This window comes from Ostrinia furnacalis, unplaced genomic scaffold, assembly GCF_004193835.3.
Source record: "Ostrinia furnacalis isolate ACB-3 unplaced genomic scaffold, ASM419383v2 OfSCF1306, whole genome shotgun sequence".
NCBI classification, from domain to species: domain Eukaryota; kingdom Metazoa; phylum Arthropoda; class Insecta; order Lepidoptera; family Crambidae; genus Ostrinia; species Ostrinia furnacalis.
The window spans coordinates 477179-493407 of NW_021131545.1; the positions used below are offsets into that span (position 1 = coordinate 477179).

General features: G+C 37.9%; 3 protein-coding genes across 3 annotated transcripts; 1 reads left to right on the plus strand and 2 right to left on the minus strand.

Moving 5' to 3' along the window:
* Positions 1-326: 326 nt before the first annotated feature.
* LOC114352301 (B-cell receptor-associated protein 31) lies at positions 327-1996 on the minus strand. The gene has a single exon (XM_028303844.1). The coding sequence runs from the start codon at positions 1703-1705 to the stop codon at positions 1031-1033; it is 675 nt and encodes a 224-aa protein (XP_028159645.1). The 5' UTR covers positions 1706-1996; the 3' UTR covers positions 327-1030.
* A 170-nt stretch (positions 1997-2166) lies between these two features.
* DCTN2-p50 (dynactin subunit 2) lies at positions 2167-8918 on the plus strand. The gene is made up of 9 exons (XM_028303843.1): positions 2167-2340; positions 2422-2624; positions 2871-3006; positions 3308-3414; positions 3707-3820; positions 3929-4004; positions 4977-5135; positions 6453-6549; positions 6912-8918. Exons 1-9 carry the CDS (start codon positions 2305-2307, stop codon positions 7091-7093), a joined length of 1110 nt encoding a protein of 369 aa, XP_028159644.1. The 5' UTR covers positions 2167-2304; the 3' UTR covers positions 7094-8918.
* Positions 8919-9117: 199 nt separating this feature from the next.
* On the minus strand, positions 9118-11502 carry RpL27 (ribosomal protein L27). The gene is made up of 3 exons (XM_028303845.1): positions 11393-11502; positions 10829-11058; positions 9118-9341 (listed from the first exon to the last, which is right to left on the minus strand). Exons 2-3 carry the CDS (start codon positions 11045-11047, stop codon positions 9156-9158), a joined length of 405 nt encoding a protein of 134 aa, XP_028159646.1. The 5' UTR covers positions 11048-11058; positions 11393-11502; the 3' UTR covers positions 9118-9155.
* Positions 11503-16229: the final 4727 nt, after the last annotated feature.

Below are 16229 nucleotides of genomic sequence, written 5' to 3' on the forward strand. Positions count from 1 at the left end.
TCAACCCACATAGCTAGATCTTATTTGGCATTACCATCTGGAAATGAATAAGATTATTGAGAACATAAGGCAGGCATAGTAGTGAAAGAAAGAAAGATAAGTAGGTAATTTAATTTAATGACTTGAAGTATACATAGATGTAGAATGGAGCCCTTATTGTCTGTCTTTGAAGATAAGGAAAAATAATCCTTTTCATGCTAAAAAAGATCTTCACAGAACTTGACTAGAACACCTCTGATAATATAAAGTTAAAAATGAATACATCAATTACAAAACTATCCTAGACAGACTTTGAAATACGTTTGGATACAAAATAAAAGACACCATATTCAAAAAATCATATAATAATAGACACACCTTTTGATACATCTCCAAATAAAAATAAGACTATCCTTAACACAAAAAATACACCACATAATGTAAGTAACCCAAACAATTTGGAAAACAGTATAAAAACAAGCCTAAGTCACAAACACTAAGATAAGCATTCTTTTCAATCTCATACATGAATAAATAAAATTAAAAACTGGACTTCGAACTGATAAATAACAGTCAACAATACACCATACCTTCTTATCAACTGGTTTTGTATTAGACAATAACCTTTAGCAACGAATAGATTGACCTTTGGTCAGTAAATAACTAGAATGCAAAAAATATTTTTTTCTTACATTTATGTAGAATTTGACAAGACTGAACCAACAAAATATTTGTTCTCTCAACATACCCAAACCTCAAATAGCTATGCTTATAATGCAATAAGATCTCATTAATATTATAAATGCTGTTAATAAGAAATTGCTGAAGATAAAAGCTATTAGAAATTTTACATTAGAGCATTTTTTTAAAGTAGATTTAAATAGTCTGCAAAGATTATTACTTTATCAGATAAAAATACAGTTGGACAGCATTAGTACTGTAATTTATAGTTTATCACTAAGATAAGTCTTTTAAGTTGATACCAATAGCAGAATTCAGACCATAGACATTGAATGACCGAAAGAAGTAGCCCAGAACTATGTTCTTAGATTCAATCATCTTTCTTGTCGTCTCCGCCGCTGCTTACGGTGACTTTCTTCTGCAACTTGCTGTGTTCCTCAGCGAGACGGTCGTACTCTCTGTTCAGGCTCTCAGCTTGGGACTTGACTGCTTCCTTGTCCTTCTTTTCCTTAGACAGCTCCTTCTCTAGAAGAGAGATCTGGCTTCGAAGATCTTCCATCTCCTTCTTTGAACTAGCATCACCTTCTCCCTGCTTCTGCAGCAGACTCCTCGCAGCGACAGTCGCACTCTGCGCCTGGCGGAAACTAGCCTCTGACTGCGCCAACAACGAAGCCAGCTGCGAGATCATCTGGACCAAACGGCGGATCACAACAAGCAAAAACAGCGCGAAACCGGAGATATAGAAGTTCCTCTGAGCACGGAACAAGCGCATGTTACCTTGCATCTCCGCGTCAAGGTGCTGATGGTCGGTTTTCTCCACATCCGAGTACTTTTGCATCTCACGAATGGCATCCAAGAGGCACAAAACCAGAACGCCCACCAACACGAAGAAGTAGATGTAGGCTTGATTTCCGATGTATGCTAGAAACTTCGATTTGAAAAACTTCTGCCATCTCGAAGGACTCGCTACCGGCAACGTTAGAAGCAACACCACGGCTATTTCGGTGTACAAGAAGGTCGCGATTATTGTCCACTGTAGACTCATGTTTACGGATTTCTATTTCACACTACAAGACAGTACCACCAGCACCGGCAATTTAAATTCTCGAATGTGATGAATCGTTGTGAAACAGGGTAGTCTTGTTTTCAGAATTTGGTCGAAAATTATCGGTGACTCATGGAAGAACACATAAAATGACAATCAAAGGCAAAAATGACGTAGCTGTAGGTCAACTTGAAAAAATATTGTACGTTTGTCAATATCAATGAAAACTGATAAATTACCTACCAAATGGTATGAAGAAAATAATAGGTTTGCACAAATATGTCAATAAATTCAATTTTCACCCAGAAAGGAACACGTTTACGTATGACGTGTTGAATGTTGCACGTCATTTCACGTCAATAAGGCAAAGATATTAAAGATTATACAATTTTTCAAACAACTTTTTATAAAGATTCGAACGACAGAATGAACGCTCATCATGGAATCGAACCATTTAAAAAAAATACTGTCAATGTGACAGTGTAGCGAACTGACGTCATTCTTTTGCCAAATATTCCCTTTTGGACTCAAAAATACAAAAAAGTCGATTTTCTTCACGAATTCCTACATAATTCCATCTTCATTTCCTTAAAAACATAATGGCTGATCCTAAATATGAAAATCTTCCTGGCATAGTGAGTTTATAAGTAACATTTTCTCGTATAAATTATCGATTGTATTCGGTAATCGTGACTCAATAAATAACAATTTTTTAGGCGTACGACCAGCCCGATGTGTATGAAACTGGTGATTTGCCGGAAGCAGATCAGCCTGAGCCTAATGAGGAGGAAGAAAACGAGTGCATCGAACAGCTCCACCTTTCTGTGAAGGATTCTTTCAATAAGTTCAAAGGGAAATTTCTAACTGGCGCTGTTGATTTCTCGGATAGACTGAGCCGTAAGACCAGGATCGGCTACCGGTTAGTGCTAGAAATAAATTATACAGCTAAAAATATTAAGATTTAGTCATCTAATTGAACAAAAATTATTTTTCAATTTGAGAAATGAGCCAGTCTTTGTACAGTTAATAATTTTTAGTTTTAAACGTTATTATAAAGAGAAAGTTTAATATTAATTAATGAAGATAAAGAAAAGAATACTTTTAAACATTGGCTTAGTGCAAAAACATCTCAATTCCATACAAACAAAATATTTTTACATTGCAGAGCTGGTGAATGGGAATTAGCAGCAGAAGGAGAACCAGAGACTCCACTGGAGCGCTACAATAGACTTCGCTGTGAATTTTCTGAACTTCTAGAGCAAATCACTGAGCAACAGAACAAGGCTACTGAAAGTGAAAGGGTATTTAGTTATTACTTAATCAATAATATTTTTTCATACTATTTTAAATAATCATTTGCAATCTAATGTGAAACATACACAATCTATTGTGGTACATACCTGTACAGTAAATTCCTATTTATTTACAGTGTATCAATAAGAAGAATCTAAGTTAGTTGATTATTGACAGACTTGAAGGAGTTTTTTTTTTTAAGTTTTATTCTTTATTCTATCTGGGGGCAAAATCTTCAATAGAGGTGTATTGTCCATAATTACCTACTCATTTTACTGTAAAGTTTATACCTCTTCAATATTTTTATAGGATGAATTCTCAAAGTTGGCAGCTCAAATCAACTCAACCAAGAAACTTCTAGAAGAATTGAAACTGGAAGAAGGAGAGCATATAGACCCAAAGGCTGAAAAGTTAAAGTAAGAATAATTTTTGTTCCATTAGCTCATCATCATCATCTCAGCCATAGGACGTTCACTGCTGAACATAGGCCTCCCCCAATGCTTTCCATGCTGCCCGGTTGGTAGTGGCCTGCGTCCAGCGCCTTCCTGCTACCTTTATGATGTTGTCGGTACACCTTGTGGGTGGACATCCCACGCTGCTGCTGTTCCATTAGCTAAATCAAATTAAAAAAGTTTTTATACCTGATAAACTTAACTATAACCCAAAGATTGTAGATCTCTTCTAGTCAACCCTATGTTAATTTTCCAGGGAGTACCTGACTGTAAGTGGTAAGAAGAAAGGGGAGCAAGTGACAGCTCATTTGAAGCTGAAGCCAGAAGTGAACCTGGCTCAGACCACCAGGATAGCTCAGCTGGAACATAGGTAAGCTCTTACAGAAATAATTAAGAAAGAAAAGACAAAAAAAATACTTTTTGGAACCGTCTGAATTAGTCATTCAATTAATTTTCTTTTTTTTATTTTTATTTACAGACTTCATAAGCTAGAACAGGTAGCAGGTGTGAAAGATGAAGAGGTATTCAGGAGACTCCAGGCAGTCACTGGACAGGTATTTGATTTTGCATTTTTATTTGTTTTTTGTCTTGTGGTTACCTACAAACTTAGATTATTAATCTAAGCCTACAAATATTTGATTAAATTCAATAACATATTTGTGTGGATTTAAGTACCCAAAAAAAGTTTCATTACCCTAATGACACAATTTATCATCATATCTGTGGACAGCAATACAGCTAACATCATATTTGTTTTATACGCGGCTGCGTTCCGCGCTTCATCCTCAGTTACCGTGTCCTCGGTGCGCCCTAAACGCAACGTTGAATAAAAGTGCGCTGCTAGCCAGCTTGTGTTACTCTTGTGGTTTTAGTTATAGAGCTTGCGGAACGACCTATCTACTCTAAGGCGGCCAACCGTCCCGTAATGACAGTTGCAATTCCGCATTGCAATCCCAACTTCCCAACTAATATTATAAATGCGAAAGTAACTCTGTCTGTCTGTCTGTTACGCTTTCCCGCTTAAACCTCGCAACCGATTTTGATGAAATTTGGCATAGAGATAGTTTGAGTCCCGGGAAAGAACATAGGATAGTTTTTATCCCGGTTTTTGAAACAGGGACGCGCGCGATAAAGTTTTTCTGTGACAGACAAAATTCCACGCGGGCGAAGCCGCGGGCGGAAAGCTATATTTAATAAAATAGTCCCGCAAATCGACCGAGGCGTCCCGTATGTCCCGCATTCCTCGTTTCCCATCGTTTTGCTCGCATAAAAGTGTTCCACATCAAAATACAAATGACGAGACGCGGCGCGCCGTTGTTGCCGCAGTATATGATCAAGCGTGTGTGTGTGGTGTACGGCTGTTATTAAATGTTAATTCGGTAGTAGTGTTGTTTGTTTCTAATTTAAGTACACCATTAACAATTCCAACAAATCCTAAGTCTTGTGGATAGGGGTGGGTGTCCCGCATTGACTTATTATAAAGTTGGCCGCCTTAATCTACTCCCTAAAACAATATTCATATCCAGGCGACTTTATGCGGTGCGGCGGCGTCGTTAGCGGCGCAGGCGGCGCTGCTGCGACCCGGCGAGCTGGCAGCGGCGGACGCGCGGGTCGCCGCGTTGCTGACTAACGTCGACGCGCTCAAGGCTGCCGTCCGACCCGCCGACCCTGAAGCTGATGCTAAGGTGAGAATGAAAATCAAAATATTTTATTCACTTTTGACCAGTGGTGGCACTTTTTTTTTATTCTATCTGCGATCAGCCGCCTTTATCAGATCGGATGAATTTGTATTAATGACAGTTTAGGTTCTGAACATCCCATGATGTGTCACCTCGTTTCCTTTACAATAACTCTTCAGATCGATGCTATTCGCTTTCTCCTGAGCCTGAATGTAGAATTCTCAGGATTTAGAAGGGATGTAGCAAGTACATTTTCATGACGCTGAAGTCTCTGTTTGTAAGCCCTACAGGACTTATCTACAACCTCTTTGACGTTTGGTATCTCCAGGTATTCATGCACTTCAGTGGACTTTGTAAACCAAGGTGCATAACTCAAGATTTTCAGCACTTTATTTTGGAAAGTATAGTGGTGGCACTTATGAACGTCAAATCATCATCATCATCTCAGCCATAAGACGTCCACTGCTGAACATAGGCCTCGCCCAATGCTTTCCATGTTGCCCGGTTGGTAGCAGCCTGCGTCCAGCGCCTTCCTGCTACCTTTATGATGTCGTCGGTCCTTGTGGGTGGCGTTTTCCGGTACGGGGCCTCCACTCCAGAAACTTAATGCCCCATCGGCCGTCCGGCGCCATCCGAGATCCGTAAACGAATTAAAGTCGCTGACATAGCCCGACAGATTAGCAAGCTGAAGTGACAATAGGCAGGTCATTTAATAAGCAGAACGTCAAATACAGTAAAAAAGAAGATAGCCCTTATGGGCACTTAACATGTCTCCTTATCTTTTGGGTCCTACCGTGAGAGCCTTACAACACTGTCCAAGCGTCAGTTTAACTTTCTCCCGGGACGAACTTGATTTTCACTGGTTCGGTTTTAATTGGCGGTCAAGCTGTGGATCCTGGCTACTCTGCAACGGTGGGAATAGTCCCTTGTCGCCAATCGTCACGATACTGCTGACTAAATAAAAAAAAATATTGAAGACGTACTTACATAATTAGGTTACCCTGAAATGGAACGCCAAAGTGAGCTACTGAAGAAATGCATCACCGATTTACTAACAAAGACTCCATGTCCTAGACATGACCTCAACCGGATATTCGGATTTCGGGTCACTAATAGCCGCTGATGATGACAGCTTAGGTCAGCGCTCTACATCACTTGGAGCAACAGCTGATTTTCGTTCGTCGTCCAGGTGCGTTGCAGTTGAACAGTTTTAGCGATATCAGGGCCCAGGTCCTTTTACCACGAAGGTCACGATGTCACAAAAGTGATTACACACTGTCGAATATTTCCTTGTATACCTCAAGTATTCATTTCATTTTCCAGGTCAATGAGTTGTACAAGCTATTGAAACAAATAGATGGCATATCACATTCCGAGATCCTGGAGCGTATGGAGGCACTAGAAGCGTTACACAATCAAGGTGAAAATTTACCTACCTTTTATATTCTACATTTTTATGAATTTAAAGTTGAAAATAAGTTCAGTATGGCCAGAGTATGCTGAGTAGGCCTTATAGACAAAGTGCATAATAAAATCCCAAACCAGTCGCAAAATGGTCGAAGCCTTTTTTTGTATGGAGTTATGACGGATTCGATCAAAAAGTCTAACATGACTAGGGGGGCTGGCTTGTAACTTTTAAGGATTCTACGACATCGCAACTTCGGGACAACTCGACCCCGTCAATTCAACCCTACGACAACTTAACCCCTGCGATAAGTCAACTCCTTGTTGTCGTGACAACACTTTTACGGCGGCAAAATAAATGTTTGTTTTTGTTTGCAGCAAGCAACTTCGGCAAATCCCTGACGGAGCTGGAGACACTACAAAGCACGATCGCCGGCGGCGTCCAGAATAATAAGGAACTCTTGCAGGGCGTGCAAGAGGTGTTCGCGCATAACGTCGACAGCCTGCACAAGGAAATCAAGAAGCTGGACGAAAGGATCGCTAAGATCGCGGCGGCGTGATGACGCGTGGTTTAGGCCTTTTGTTAGATGGGACGACACATCGGAAACCTTTATTGCTAGATACTTTCAATTAGTAAATGTAGTAGAATAAAATGAACTTTCAAAAATTATAAACTTGTGTCTTGGCAGTTGTTCCTCTATCTTGACCAGCCCATACACAATAATGATTTGGTTCCAACGAGACACAATTTCAACGGGACACATTTTCAATCAGACACATTCCCACCTGGTCACATCAATTATTGTATCATCAGTTAAATGTTTTAATGAAAAAAAATAATAATAAAATGTGTTAATTGTCATGGGTATGTATTCGTCTGCCGTTTGGTGTAGCGGTTCAGAACGGACTACTATGCCGAGAGGTCCCGGGTTCGATTCTCGGCCGGGCAGAAATTGAAATGATGCATTTTAATTTCTGTGACCGGTCTGGGTGTTAGACTATCGTGTTGTGATTCCTGACCCGACCACGACATGGAACGGAGTTTTTACTGTGCCACTTATCCCAAGAATTTGTGCCTTGTACTTTTTGAGTAATAAGAGTTCGATTGTGGTCGGGCTGGATATCACGGTTCCTGTCCCGACCACAAGCAGATCTAATAAAATATCGATAGTGTGAAGTTACTAAGTATGCCAAAAATATGTGTCAAACTGTGCCTATAGCAAACGTAAAGCATTTTCTATTATATCACAGAATAAATCTAGATTCGGATTAGTTAGTTTTTAGCATGCTCATTTGAACACTTTGTTCGTGACAATTACGTCGTCTAGGTAACTTTAAGTAATCGATGTTCACCGATTACTTGAAGATTTCTCGTCCGATTTGAGTGACTCTTTTTTGTTCGATAGTAGATACTTGCCATTTGGTCCCATACACAATTTAATTTAGTTTAACGTAGTAAAACTAAAGTAATAACTTTGTATGAAAAAATCTAAACCGCGTAAGATAGATGAAGGGGGTAATAAAACGGGATCCACGCGTACGAAGTCGCGGGCGGCCGCTAGTCTTTCCATATCTATGTGCGGAAACGTCACGAAATCTGAATTTTAGCTGACCTCCTAACCCTTCATAAAAGCCAAGGTAAAATTTATTGATTGGTCTATTTTATGTTTAGGTTATTTTATTGATTTAAGGAAAGTACGCGAAGATGCTTATTTCTGTTCAATTTTGTTTTTAATTGTAATAAAATATAGTTATTTTAATGTTCATATTTTTCATTTCACTTTCATTTATTCGACTGACTGTATTGTGTCAGTTTGCAACTGTGTCCACGTGGGAATGTGTCACAATAATATACCAAACATAGTTATTCTGGCTTTGTTCATAGGAACAAATGATTGTAACAGCATCATCTTTGTGATACATTCTTGATAAGTAAAAAGCATTTTGTGTTGGGATTTCAGGCATTATCATATTTAAATTACTATACCTTTCAACTGTATTATCAACATGATGTCCAGTATTGTGATAGAAATACATATTTAATTTAATTTCCTTGTGCTCAACAAATATTCTGGTTTTTGATGTGTCGTTCTATGTTATGTGCATTACTTAAAACAGTCATTTCTGGCTGTATGTTACGAATCAGCACTATCATGTTATTTGTTGCTGTCAAAGTATTTAATCAAATTGAGATTTTTTTACATAATTTAGTGCCAGAAATCACAACAGCTACCAATTATGACTAGGGACCTTCAAATCTCATTGTTAAGAATTTATAGTATCTTTATGTAAAGCTAAACCCATTATAATGTCATAATAATGTAAGTTAGACTGCTTAAAATTAATTTATTTAAATGATAATAAAAGCTATAATATTATACAGAATGTTGTTCTTTCATTTTAGTCGGCATCATATTTTGAAATAATGATTTTACTTTCGTGGTTCATGGACAAACCAGATCAAAAAATTAAGCAATCTGTATGAAAAGTAAATAAATCAAAACTCAATAGTGTACTGAAAAATTAATATAAAATTGAGAAGACTTCACTAATAGAATAATGGATATGAAATCAAAAGCCAAACTGTGTTACGTCAGTAACTTTTTATTTTAAAAGTACACCTTAGAACCTAAGCTTCTGGAAGAACCACTTGTTCTTTCCGCTCTTGTATCTCTCTTCGAAGCGTACTCGCGTGTTGAATCTGAGCTTCTTGCGCTTGGCGGGGTCTTTCAGGTCCTTTGCGCTGAACTTCTCAAAGCTGAAGTCAACTGAGTAACGGGTTGGCATGAGGTGGTTGTAGTTGACCAGCTGGAACAAGAAAAAATACATTGTAACACTGTGTAGACAAATGATGCACAAACTTTAAAATGTGAATGCATTTTGCTCCTTTATCAATAATAAGCAAATAATGTTACGTTTGTTCGTTCATTTCAGCCGAATGACGTCCACTGCTGGACAAAGGCCTCCTCCAAGGTTTTCCACAATCTAAAATAATCTTTATTTATGTTTAAAGTAAAAATTCAAAATGTTCATCAATTAATAAGCCAGTTTCTACATAAGTTATTAAGGTTAAATAAGTGGCCTATTCCACTTTGATCACCCATGTTTATGATAACCTGGGTGGGTGATCAATGTTCATTTCAGTTATAATCGTTATTTTACTTTAAATAAATCCCACATCTGATTAGTCAACTTTTGTTTTGTAATATTTTCTGATATACTCTAAAAATCGCAACAAACAAATGGACATGTGACTAGAGATGAAACGGATATCCGGTAACTATCCGGTAGGCCGGATATCCGGCCTAAATTTACTATCCGGCCGGATACCGGATATTAACTCACTATCCGGCCGGATACCGGATATTAAAAAACTACGACAATTTCCTTTAATAAAATGAAATACATTAATCTTTGAGGTAAAATATCAATAAAAAGGCTTATAATAGTTAAAGTCCAAAAAGTTACAAAAAAGCCATATTAATTAAGACCTTTCATAAAACTAATTTCTTTTTCTGGGCTATTCACTCTAATGACGAATACTAAATAAATTAATATCTGTTAATGTCGAAATATAGCCAATTAAAATAGGCGATCTTTTTTTCACTGATGGTCTGATGAAATGGTGCAGTTCAGTCAGATAACACAGCAAGTAAACTGATTTAATTTTCTCTATTCAACCACACACTCACGATTGCAACCGGAATCGCCCGAATCGATCTGCCCCCTAGACAAGTGGCAAAATCTGACATTCTATTCGGACGGATTCGATTTTCGAAAAGTGTGACTTGTTTGGTCTACTAGACCCACTGATCGCGTTCGAAGCACCTGTCCGGCGCTAAACTCGTCACGACATAAAACGAGACAATGGGCCAACTATCCTGCCGCCGGATATCCGGCTATCCGGCCTAGCAGCTCGCCGGATATCCGGTATCCGGTATCCGGCCAAACCACTATCCGTTTCATCTCTACATGTGACTATTCAGAGGTGTGATAATTTAACTGGAGACTACTTGGATCAGCCAGGTCATCTTATCCATGGGTGATCAAAGGACACCAAACTGTCGCTTGAAGTCCACTTTGATCACCTGGGTGATCAAAGTGGAATAGACCAATTAAGGTTGACTTATTATTTTACGATCGACGAATTCTATAACTTCTTAGTATTCGATTAGGAACTATGTTCTGTTTTAAAATCACATACAAGCAGATTCATCTTCAATGTTGATCATTGTTTTGAGGTTAATTTTGTATGTTGACAACCGATTACAAGTTAAAAATGCAAGATAACTCACCTTTACGAAAGGCTTGACTTTCGAGCGCTTGTGGATTTTGTTTTTGCCCATCCTCTTGTGAACTTTGCGGGGATACCTGTCGATGCCGGCGACGAAAGCGTGTCCGTAGGGCTTGTCAGACGTGCCCTCGTCGTAGTTTTTGACTACGATGGCCTTGCGGCCCGCGTACCGGCCACTGAGGACCAGCACCACCTTCCCAGGTTTCATAATCTTACCCATCTTTGATGGATCTGCAAACAACAAAAACTAACCTTACCAAAACATTCAAAAACCTCCAAAAAATCTCATCAACCTCCACAGGTTCACAAATCGCACTAGCTACACTTTCGTTTACTGTTTACTCGTGTAATATATTGCACGTATTAGCAAATAACCACTGAAAACTGAATAACATCACAATCTGAAATACAAGTTTTCGTCGCGATTTTTTCGTAAAGTTGAAAAAATCATGGTACTTCCAGGAAGGAAAGCTCACGAACTACACTTTTGTGAAAGTTTTAGTCAGACAAATTAGCATTCGGTCAAGATTTTCATGGATATTTTTCTAAAAATCCCGAAACTCACATTCTCTTTTAGCCGTCGACAATAAAAAGGAACTGTGTTGCCGCAAAAAAGAATAATTTATTTGACATGTGTCAAAAATTCTTCATTACTTGTGGCAATGGAACTACACATTTTAGCCGGTATGTAACGGACAACGGTATTAACGTTAACGGTTTTATAGTAATAATCATACTAAAAGTAAAAGTAAAGAGTAGAATTTAATTATTTCAGTACAGAGCGTCATAAAAGAGTAGAAATTATTTCGGTACTAATACAGTACTTATTATTATTCTGTACTAATACACTTATTTCCTAGCAACACTGATTATACAGGGTGTCCCTAAAAGAAATGTCAAGCCGAAGCCCAGAGGTATAGTTCCAAAATACTGGACTGTCCTGTCGATGACATTGACAGTGGGGCGCCACCGTCAATACCGGATCGCTGGTTCCGATTTTTGCCATGTTGGAAACCATATAGTTGAACGATGGTAGCGCCCCCCTGTCATTGAGTTTGGTGGGACAGTTCAGCGTGGGTCATCTATATCATCTATAAGCATCACCAGAGCAGCTACCCCACAGATATGGAAGCTACCCGAATCACCCCCATGTGTGTTCCGTGATTTTTCATAGTTTATTACTTTTTTAACCTGTCAACACGAGATTCTCCCATAGATTTTGTATGGCAATACTAGCCAGTGACGTTACTATTTTGTCAACTCAAACTACTTTTTTCAGAAAATACAACCAAAAATCATAATTACAAGTATAGCCTGACCAGGAACATAAAAACCCTGGCATAGAGGCGCCTCAATTGCATTTGATAGTGCAACACTGAGTACAGTCGTACATGTGTTAAATTAATAGGCTAAATTTATGTATCAGGATTCAGGATTACGGGCTAATTTGATATTTTCATAAATTACCGAAAAAGTATTATTAAAGGTAACCTGGTTTAAATAAATTAAATGAAACCATCAATCGAGCTAGTAGGATTTATTTTATTATTCATCAATAATCAAATTCAGAACTTGAATATTCAACTGCAATGTCTGCTCATGAACGCTTCAAACTCGGTACTTCTTTCCCAATTCCATAAAATTCAAAACTTAGAAAGTGACAAAAAACTTTAAAATAGGTAGTTGAAACAGACTACAGCTAATTTTCATAGTGGACTGTACTATACGATAAACATGTCAGTCAATTTGACAACCTTTGTCGGAAACATTATTCAATGAAAATATTGTCCGAACCCTTAGTATTTCTCTTCGACAAATACATTAACACATTGTGAACCACTTTTCTTTCACGACTATAAAAATATTTTAGCAATTTAATTCACAAAATCAATTGCACACATTTAAAATAAAGTTTGTTTACACTTTGACAACAATAGACTGACATGCAAGGTGACATGTCAATGAAGTTTTCAGTTACTGTTGCCATTAAAAGAAATTAGTACCATTAGTTTTCCGCAACATGGCGAGGGTTTTTATGTTCCTGGTCAGGCTATAATTTAAATTTACTTAAGTTTTTAAGACCAGAATGAAGTGCCAATTTACCGTGTCTTGCAAACGCACGGCAAACGCGCGGCACGAAACGTCTAAATAGCGTCCATAATCCTTATTGTTTATTTATTTATTTATTTATTATGTACACCCACACAGTTTTGTTTTTCAAATATTATCGTTTTATTTATAATATCTTATTACATCTTTTCTTTATAATAATATTATACTGTAGGTACTTACACTTAAAATTTATACGCGCACTATTATTATTATTTATGTATGTATATTTTATGCAGTATAGGTTAGTGTCCGTGACTCCCACTCGGCATGGGGCACACTGAAAACCAGCGTCGTAGCCTCTCTCACCGGGGGCCATGGCATATGCTGAGTGGGGTCCCATTGCGATGGACATCGCTGTGCGACAGGGTGGCACTGCTCAGTTTTACTTTCACTTTCATTGTATGTTTTATTTTATGTCACCTATGTCTTATTTACTTTTTTTTCTATTATTTACATCTTTTGTCTTCTGTGATGTCCATGGCAATAAATGTTTCTTTCTTTCTTTCTTTCTTATTGACTACCTCATAGAGAAAAGTAATACTTGGACTACCTACTTACTTTGGATGTCAAGAACTATTTGACGCTGACTGTACATGTTCGGATGTTCGTCTCAATTTTTGTTGAGCGACCTACATAAATTAACTTAGTATTGGTATTAGATACCAGGGTATTCTCAGAGCTTTGCCCCTGTCGTGCTATGGCCGATGAGACGTGGGATCATTTCACTTTAGTGAGGTTTCTAGAATACGACGCATTTATACTAAAACAAAATGATTGATTAATTGAGTTTATTATCAATAAAATAAGAAAATTATTTACACAAATTTTATCAAAATACAAAAATAAAACACTGTCACATACATACAGGTAATAACGACTTCAAAAGAGGTTTTATTGCTGTTTTTGTCTTGCTGGAACAGCTCAGCTGCTTTTTTATCCTCTATTGTTATTTTTTGGGATATTTTACTACTTTTTAATAGTACCTATACTTTGGACTTTTTATTGCGGTAAGGTTACGACTAATGTGTGTACAAAAAAACTTTATTAAAACACTCGTCTGACGATTAGTTGCTGTTCAAACTGTTATGTACAACTATTTAAATACAGAAATATTATTACAATATTTTGTTACAAAAATATTGCATTGCATTCTCGCCATAACAACGCGACTGTATAATAAGTGTTGTTTAAAAACATTATACAAATACAAAACGGTTTAGCCTTTACTCGTGTCTATAGTCTGGTCTGTGAGCACGTAGAATTTTGTCCACTGACCCCAAGCTACCCATCCTTATCGCTCACGTTTAATTATATTGCTGTCGCGACTGTGCGACGGGCGCCCGCAGTGAATGTGCGAGCGCGACAGAAATATAGTTACGCGCGAGCGATAAGGATAGGTAGCTTGGGGTCATTGGACAAAATTCTACGTGCTCACAGACCGGGCTTTATTTTATTTTACAATTACAAAACGACTTTCTGTGAGCATCCTTTTATCTTAAACATTATTTTGAAGTGGAAAGTTAAATGAAAATTTGTTGCTATAGAATTGTGGATGAAAAACAGAGAAAATACATAAAAGCCTGTGCATTAACTGACAGCGTTTTCTGTTTACGCAGATACTTCAGTTTCCTTTGGTATATTGAAAATAACTTTACATACACCAGCCGGTGCAAAGATGAATTTTATCGAGGAGTCGGAAATTGCTAGCTCTTGTCATTATTATTGCATGCATTATTTCGTTCACAAATCGTTTTATGATCCTATTCCTAATTCCTTGACCCATTGTAAGGTAGGTGAAGAAATTGACCTGCTACACCGTGCGTGCTACGCCCCAAATAATTATACTACTACATCATACTAATCGTAAGACCAACAAACCACCCTTGTTTCAACAACATCCATTGGATTTTGTTAATGTACTGTCAATAAACATTTTTTTACTTTCATTCATCCAGATTAGTACAAATCGTCATACATAACTCAATTATACCGCTGTCAAATACAACTAGAATATTTTTTAACGTTCTCGCGAGCTTGTATTTCAGATTCCTCGTTACAATTCAAAGGGAAACAATACAAGTTTTAAGTACACACCATAACCACAATACATGTGCCATAGACTTCAGTTTTACTAATTCTAACCTTCTATTTTAACGGAATGTGTGAGCAGATAGTTCTTTCATAATAAGAGTGTGGCATACACACTTTTTTGCCACAGTTTTATTCACGTAAATACACTCTTAGAATGAAAAGACTATGGAAAACAAAGTTTAAATATTTGCACATTTCTTCAACAATAGGCCGTGATCTCTACCGAACACTCGGGGAAGCTAAACACACGTTTGTACAGTCGACTACATCCCCTTACTAATAAAAGGTACACTACAGGCATACCGCATAACTGAGTAGGGTCAGATTCGACCAAACTTATCCGAGGATAACTCTGGTATAACAGGCACATTGACAGCCGATTTGTATGAACTGCTAGGGAGCGGAGCGGTTCCTCCGGACCGCATTACTCTAAAACGCTCCCTAGAAGTTCATACAGATTGGCCGTGCGGAGCGGGTCCGCACCGGACGGTCCGCGTGACACTAAAACCAGCTTTTTTTTTTTTTTTTTTTTTTTTATCTTTAATGGGAAATATGTCAAAACTGACGATTTATTCTGAGATTAATATTTACTCTTGTTTGGTCGAATCCACTTATAAGTAAGAGTCATTTGTGACATACTAGCTTGCGACATGTCACGGTATACGCTTTTGAAGTCTCGCGGCGTCTTGCTTTTCTATTCTACCACAGAAACCTTCAGTTACACGCTATGCGTACTACCAGGTTGAGTTAACTGCACACCTGGCAGCCGTGACGTCACATCGACGTTCTGGTACGGACACGGGGCGAACGCGGGGAGGTGTGCGAGTGACTGCAAGGGAGTCGCATTCCAGCGAGGTCAAATTCAAAACGTTTATTGCATGTCATTATTACAATTTATATGTTGTATGAGGTGCGCAGTTAACTCGATTGGTTTAAGTATTCAACGCGTTTGTGCCTTTTGTTAGTAAGAGGACAGTTTTGTCAGTTTAACCCTGTCTCTCAAACACCACTTGGCGCCCAAACCAGACGATTCAAACAATCGATTTGAAAATTATTAATCGTTCATTTGCTTCCACTTGCATAATATAATGTTTTATAATCTAAATAATGCTAGCTCTGTATAAAAATATCAATCTGTCTCTGTCAGTTCTTCTGAAGTTAACGGTACGCACACACATTTATGTAATTAATTATGTAAA

Excerpts from the sequence above, each read along its gene's own strand:
- LOC114352301 (XM_028303844.1), bottom strand. The coding sequence starts at position 1,705 with ATGAGTCTACAGTGGACAATAATCGCGACCTTCTTGTACACCGAAATA.
- DCTN2-p50 (XM_028303843.1), top strand. The coding sequence starts at position 2,305 with ATGGCTGATCCTAAATATGAAAATCTTCCTGGCATA. Across the intron at positions 2,625-2,870 it reads AAGACCAGGATCGGCTACCG|AGCTGGTGAATGGGAATTAG; the intron begins GTTAGTGCTAGA and ends TTTACATTGCAG. Across the intron at positions 3,821-3,928 it reads ATAGCTCAGCTGGAACATAG|ACTTCATAAGCTAGAACAGG; the intron begins GTAAGCTCTTAC and ends TTTTATTTACAG.
- RpL27 (XM_028303845.1), bottom strand. The coding sequence starts at position 11,047 with ATGGGTAAGATTATGAAACCTGGGAAGGTGGTGCTGGTCCTCAGTGGC. Across the intron at positions 9,342-10,828 it reads AAGTCAAGCCTTTCGTAAAG|CTGGTCAACTACAACCACCT; the intron begins GTGAGTTATCTT and ends TTCTTGTTCCAG.